Raw genomic sequence first — 7,500 nt, 5'->3', positions numbered from 1 at the left:
GATGCTGATGAATACAGTGAATGAACACTACAACATGACATACTATCATAACATGTGTATACTGATGATAACAAGAGGTTGGTGTTAGTGTGACGCCTCGGCCTCTGTGACTGACAGGCCTTACTGGGTGGGTTGAGTTACACAACAAACACGCCATGTCAGGTTAGGAGGTGGAATTGCCAACGGTCTTATTAGCCTTAAAGCGAAGTAGTCCTGGAAGTGTTTAGAGCACTGTCTGGCTGTGTTTGAGCTCCATGTTGAGGCCTCTCTCCTGGGTCTGAGCCCTGGCTCTGGGCCCTAGCCCTAGGTCTGGATCTCCAGCATTGGGGTGTGTGTGTGTGGGTGGGTGGGTGGGGAGGGTGGGCATTCACAACCTCCTCCAAAGAGCCCTCTAGGCCTCTGGATTAAGCCCCATTCTGATGCCTGTCTCGTGGGTCACTTCCCTGGACCTGGGCCTAGCGGTCTGGCTCGGAGCCTCTAGGGTCCGACTGTGGTCCAGCAGGGAGAGGAGAGGAGCCGAGGGTCTCCGGACATTCCTGCCCTCTGCCTCTGGCTCATCTCCTGTCTCTGCCTCTGCCTCTACCTCTGCCTCATCTACTGCCTGGCATGCGTGCAGCCTGGCACTCGCTGTGTCAACACACATGGGAAAAGTTAATCAACAGGGTGCCGCTCCCGCTCTCTCTCAATCCCTCTTTCCCTCCCTCCCTCCCTCCCTCCCTCCCTCCCTCCCTCCCTCCCTCCCTAATGTCTGTCTGTCCATCTCCCTCCCTCTGTTCCTGCTCTCTATCTCTGAGAGAGGTCAGCTCTCCTCCATGTCTGTAACCCAAGCTTGTGTGTGTGTGTGTGTGTGTGTGTGTGTGTGTGTGTGTGTGTGTGTGGCTTCCTCCCTCCTGTCTGCATGTCGTGGTGGGACATCCACGGTCTAAATGTCACAGGTGTCGGGTTCTCAGCATGGCAGCAGAGAGGAGGAAGTCACTGAGTAATAGACCAGACCTGTCAGGCTAGTATAGACTGGCATGTATCTACAGTACAACAGGGGAGGCTGGGGGAGGCTGGGGGAGGTTGAACACCAGGGGAGGCTGGGGGAGGTAGAACACCAGGGGAGGCTGGGGGAGGTAGAACACCAGGGGAGGCTGGGGGAGGTTGAACACCAGGGGAGGCTGGGGGAGGTAGAACACCAGGGGAGGCTGGGGGAGGTAGAACACCAGGGGAGGCTGGGGGAGGTAGAACACCAGGGGGAGGCTGGGGGAGGTAGAACACCAGGGGAGGCTGGGGGAGGTAGAACACCAGGGGAGGCTGGGGGAGGTAGAACACCAGGGGAGGCTGGGGGAGGTAGAACACCAGGGGAGGCTGGGGGAGGTAGAACACCAGGGGAGGCTGGGGGAGGTAGAACACCAGGGGAGGCTGGGGGAGGTAGAACACCAGGGGGAGGCTGGGGGAGGTAGAACACCAGGGGAGGCTGGGGGAGGTAGAACACCAGGGGAGGCTGGGGGAGGTAGAACACCAGGGGAGGCTGGGGGAGGTAGAACACCAGGGGAGGCTGGAGGAGGTAGAACACCAGGGGAGACTGGGGGAGGTAGAACACCAGGGGAGGCAGAACACCAGGGGAGGCTGGGGGAGGTAGAACACCAGGGGAGGCTGGGGGAGGTAGAACACCAGGGGAGGCTGGGGGAGGTAGAACACCAGGGGAGACTGGGGGATGTAGAACACCAGGGGAGGCTGGGGGAGGTAGAACACCAGGGGAGGCTGGGGGAGGTAGAACACCAGGGGAGGCTGGGGGAGGTAGAACACCAGGGGAGGCTGGGGGAGGTAGAACACCAGGGGAGGCTGGTGGAGGTAGAACACCAGGGGAGGCTGGGGGAGGTAGAACACCAGGGGAGGCTGGGGGAGGTAGAACACCAGGGGAGGCTGGGGGAGGTAGAACACCAGGGGAGGCTGGGGGAGGTAGAACACCAGGGGAGGCTGGGGGAGGTAGAACACCAGGGGAGACTGGGGGAGGTAGAACACCAGGGGAGGCTGGGGGAGGTAGAACACCAGGGGAGGCTGGGGGAGGTAGAACACCAGGGGAGGCTGGGGGAGGTAGAACACCAGGGGAGGCTGGGGGAGGTAGAACACCAGGGGAGGCTGGGGGAGGTAGAACACCAGGGGAGGCTGGGGGAGGTTGAACACCAGGGGAGGCTAGGGGAGGTAGAACACCAGGGGAGGCTGGGGGAGGTAGAACACCAGGGGAGGCTGGGGGAGGTAGAACACCAGGGGAGGCGGGGGGAGGTAGAACACCAGGGGAGGCTGGGGGAGGTAGAACACCAGGGGAGACTGGGGGAGGTAGAACACCAGGGGAGGCTGGGGGAGGTAGAACACCAGGGGAGGCGGGGGGAGGTAGAACACCAGGGGAGGCTGGGGGAGGTAGAACACCAGGGGAGGCTGGGCGAGGTAGAACACCAGGGGAGACTGGGGGAGGTTGAACACCAGGGGAGGCTGGGGGAGGTAGAACACCAGGGGAGGCTGGGGGAGGTAGAACACCAGGGGAGGCTGGGGGAGGTAGAAATCGGAGGACAGGCTCGTTGTAATGCATGAAATGAAATGAGGAATGGTATCTAAGGTGAATGTTCTAATTGAGTGTGTTACTGCTGGGTTGGACTAAAATCATCTATGCTTGCATGACTGTGTGTGTGTGTGTGTGTGTGTGTGTGTGTGTGTGCATGTGTATGTGTGTGTGTGTGTGTGTGTGTGTGTGTGTGTATGATGTGTGTAAAGTTGCAGCATGTGCCTGTGTGAGTATTGCCACCTCATGTGTAAAGAGTCAAGTTCACAGCAGACCCATAACACAACCCTGTAACAACATACTATCACTTAACCCTTTGACCTCCACATTATCACTTCCTGGGTCAAAGGTGAACAAGGCACGGAGAGACGCTCAGGTTTCCTGTCAGACTCAGACGCGTCAGACGGTGGGATTAATCCTCCTCAGCCCAGTGATGAGTGCTAGGAGGACCGCCACTCAGACTGGGCAGCCTGGCTTGTCGTTGGAACACCCCCAGCCATTCTCCACAGACCCGAGGGTGTTAAGAGAGTTCCCCTTGGCGACGACATACTTGGGCCTACATGTGAGTTGGTTACACTAAACTCATGACAGTGAGAACACAGGGTTACAGGGTTAGTGGGAGGTGGAGTCCTTTCGCATGCCTAATACTAGCCCCAGCTGCAAAATGAAATACTAAAGACACAATAATAAAGTACTTCTTTAAATTGCTATTGTTGTAAAAGTGTCTTAAAAGTATTTATTACATGACTATAATAACAACCTTGGTCTGCACCATCCACAAACCAACGTACCCATAGTACGGTACTATATCTATACCAAAATAACACACTGTTGTTGGTCATACACACAGATAGACCCAGGTTGGGTAACATCACCTCAGAGTTAACCTGCTGAAACATCTCCGACTGTCTGTCTGAAACATCTCCTACCGTCTCTCTGAAACATCTCCTACTGTCTCACCTCTCTGAAACATCTCCTCCTGTCTCTCTGAAACATCTCCTACTGTCTGTCTGAAACATCTCCTACTGTCTCTCTGAAACATCTCCTACCGTCTCTCTGAAACATCTCCTACCGTCTCAGAGAGAGAGAGAGAGAGAGAGAGACGGAGGTCTGAAGAACAGAAACACACTTGCGTTGCTGACAACAACATTCATCTCTCTAGACTAGTCCTGCCTCTGCCCCGTAACCTCACCCCCCTGCCCCTACCCCTCTAGGGGTCATAAGAGGAGACAGGGGTGGGTATCAGGGGGGGGGTTGTTTGGAGCAAGAGGGGTTGTTGTTGGTTGTGAATAGGGCTAGTGGGGTGGAATGCAAAAGGTAGGCACACACACACACACACACACACACACACACACACACACACACACACACACCCTCCGCCCCTCCCTGGACGACTGTGTTGGGGGTGTTTTTACAAGCTGTGGATCACAGATTAGTCTCTGGTCTGCTTCAGCTCAATGCAGTCTGCTCTCCCACGGCCAGCCCTACAGCCATCTCTCCCCTCTCCCCCCCTGCCTCCCCCTCCTTCCCCCCCCCCCCCCCCCCTACAGCACCACTGGGGCATGTAATCCAGTCAGGGGGGTCAGTGAGCTCCAGTAATGTTCCCCCCCCCTCCCCCCTCCCCTCCTCTCCCCTCCTCTCTCCCTCTGCCTGCACCCACCCTCCCACTCCCCCCAGGCCCCAAGGTACCAAGCCTACTGAAGCCTGCCACTCTGCAGCACTCTGCCCTGGGCTTTTAGAGTTAGCATGTCCTGGCTAGCCTGCTGCTTGCTATTCCTGACTGGCTGCTAAACCGCCAGAGTTCTTGGAGGAGTGAGTTCTTAGAATGTTCTCAGTGTTCCGTTCAGGAGTTTTTTGCTTCGCTTCAGTTGGATTAGTAATTGGATTCACTTGAAACACAAAGTGTGAAGTGACTCACTAAAAGAGGGACTCCTTGAAACGTCGTCGTCTAGACAACTAACCGACTACATGCCGCATTAAACATGGGAGATGGGCTAAACTAAACATGAGATGATTGCCGAAATTATTTGAGAGGAGTAGTCTGGAGGTGAAGGGTGTGAGAGAGAGGAACAGAGGGAGGGGGTGAGGAGAGGGTGAGAAAGGGAGGGGGGGGGAGAGCGGAAGGCATGCACACTGGGGATTATCCTGGCGAGACTGGAATTCCCCCAATCATCAAAGACTGATGATTACATACCTTTAACAGCCCTGGCCCCCTCCCCCCCCCCCCACACACACACAATGACACCTCACACAGCCCTCCTATGGGCCAACACCACCCATGACCACCTCAGTCAACCCCCCCCCCCTCCAAACCATCATACCATCATCCACAATCACCATTTATGACTGTTTCCGACCACAGCTCACCCGCCCCCCCCCCCCCCTCCCTCCCTCCCCAACCATATAAAACACCTGTAGATCAATGACAGATCTCACCACTCTCATTCCTACGGTTCTGACCTCCTCCATTCCTTCTTCTCTATGACCCGTATCGTCAGAGACACATCCCAGCGAGCGGGAGTATTGACACTCCGCTCGTAGTTTTTCTTTACTTTAGTCTCGCTGTGCCTTTCATCACCGCTTGACTCTTACAGCTTCAAGGTCTTACCACCAGAGACGAGGCCAACGACAATATTATCCTTCTTGGAAAACTCTCCGCACATGTCAGGGGCGGCTGTGTTTGAAGGGGATCACCCCCCGATAGGAACCCCCTGCCGGGCCAACCAAACACACACGGCCACGCCGCCACGGTAGAACAGTAGAATTCTAGCGTAATCCTGGGAATTCCATTGGATTTTCCCAGGAATTCTCTTTCTTCTTCTTCTCTCTCACAGGAATTCTTGTGAGTACCCTCTCTTCTTCTCTCTTCTGCCTTTATGGAGCCTAACCAGCCATGACCTCTGACCCTTCAGCCAATTAACCAATAAGGGGCGAGCGACCTCACTGAAAACACATGAATCACAGAATTCTGTCTGTTCACCCTAGGTCGAGGTAAAGCTCGAGGTTATGCTTGAAGAAGGCTAAACTGATCCCAGAGCTGTGCCTATAGGAGGTGACTTCTGAGCAGTGTATTTATGTAATACAGGGGGAGGCTGGTGGAGGTAGAAATCGGAGGATTCCAAATGCATGGAATGGAACGGGGGAATGATATCAAACACAACTTCTGCCTCCCCCACCCTCCCCTGGCATTGAATCATACAGCGGCTTGCTAAACCTCTCTCAGAAGAAGGTACTCATGGCTACTGGCTGTAACGTCTGAGCCTCGGAATAATCCCACCGGTCAATCCTGAGGTGGATTGTGTAAGTATAAGACCTTACGACACACACACACACACACACACACACGCATACACACACACACACACACACATACAGTAGGGATACCATGTTTCCTGTGTGAACAGTTCTAGTCATATGACTAATGGGACACATGGAAAAGCTGCTAATGGAGCCGTGGAAAAACCCAGAGCCATGAGGGAGACTGACTTACAGTCGGACACACACGTACACACACACACACACACACACACATACACACACACACACACACACACACACACACACACACACACACACACACATACATACATACACACACACACATGCACACACACACACACACACACACACATACATACATACACACACACACACATGCACACACACACACACACACACACACACACACACACACACACACACACACACACACACACACACACACACACACACACACACATAGCACAGAGCACTCCAACAGAAGTAGAGTAGGTCAGAAACATTGGTCGTTAACAAGAATACAGACACACACACACACACACACACACACACACACACACAGGGACACACACAGGGACACACACACACACACACACACACACACACATACAGGGACACACACAGGGAAGAAAACAACACCGGGAAAACCAATCCCGAACCACAAAGTGGATTGAACACCTGACTGACACAGCCTACACACTGTCTACTGCCCTGCTTAACACACTCCTGCCTGTCTGCTCTACTGTACGCTGCTGTCCAATTACAGTAACACATATTCTAGACTGTGCCTGTGTCCTAGGGAATAAGTCCAGTCCACTTGTTTGAAGTGTGTCTGGGTTTGGAGGGTTGACTGGGTTAGGTTAGTGTTTTTAGTTTAGAATGTTCTAGATAGTTTAGAATGTTCTAGTTCAGAGTGTAGCTGGTGGAATCTAATTCTAAACACTCTGAGGGAAGAGTAACTTAGTACAGTAAACTACTCATGAGTTCTGACTCACAAGTGCCAAACACTTCCCTTTCTTGTTAACTCGAAGCACTTTACGCACACTCCTCTCGGCTAATGTCTTGAGACAACTTAAGAAGCGCCCTCTCATGTTTAAATACCTTTGACTAAGGGTTCTAGAAGTAAGTTCTAGAACTTTCTGAGTTAGTGGAATTCATACTGCACAGAGTTCACAAAGTTCACATTAGAACACTCCAAAAGAGTTTTTTGGAAAAGTATGTTGTAATGTAGAATCTTCAGAGCAATCTCCTTCCTAACAAGTTCCATAGATCGTGTGTTCTAGAGTTCTCTGTGCCAGAATTCCTCTCTTGTGTCAGGATTGAGTGCTGCCCTGCCCCGTGCAGGTTACAACAGGTCCCTCTCCTCCTTTTGTGAGGCATACATACTACACCCCGGCTTGGCACTGAACGTTGCCCCCGGCAACTAGAAATGAAAAGGTGTGTGCAGCATTTGCCTGAGACTGAGGGTGTTCTATAAGCCCTTTGAGCTGCAACGTTTGCAGGAAAAGTGCTATACAAATAAAAGTTGTTATTATTATTATTATTATTATTATAGTAGTAGTTGTAGCAGTTGTAGTCGCACCTGACAAATATCTCACACCAGGGGAGGCTGGTGGAGGGAGAAATCGGAGGACGGGCTCATTGTAATGCATGGAACGGAATTAGGAACGGTATCAACA

General features: G+C 53.1%; 2 protein-coding genes across 3 annotated transcripts in view; one reads left to right on the top strand and one right to left on the bottom strand.

The window, feature by feature from the left end:
* LOC308168152 (complement factor H-related protein 2-like) overlaps positions 1–7,500 on the top strand; it is a 499,130-nt gene that overhangs the window by 122,765 nt on the left and 368,865 nt on the right. The window lies entirely within an intron of this gene.
* Positions 1–7,500, bottom strand: part of col4a5 (collagen, type IV, alpha 5 (Alport syndrome)) — a gene marked incomplete at its 5' end in the record, with an annotated part of 73,841 nt that overhangs the window by 37,219 nt on the left and 29,122 nt on the right. The window contains one exon of the mRNA XM_080543127.1: positions 440–627. Coding sequence (XP_080399253.1) covers positions 440–627 — 188 coding nt within the window. The remainder of the gene's footprint in view (positions 1–439; positions 628–7,500) is intronic.

Source organism: Nansenia antarctica, assembly GCF_963989245.1.
Source record: "Nansenia antarctica genome assembly, chromosome: 12".
Classification (NCBI taxonomy): domain Eukaryota; kingdom Metazoa; phylum Chordata; class Actinopteri; order Argentiniformes; family Microstomatidae; genus Nansenia; species Nansenia antarctica.
Note: the sequence above shows the minus strand (reverse complement) of the source record. Positions and strands in the feature narration are given on the sequence as shown.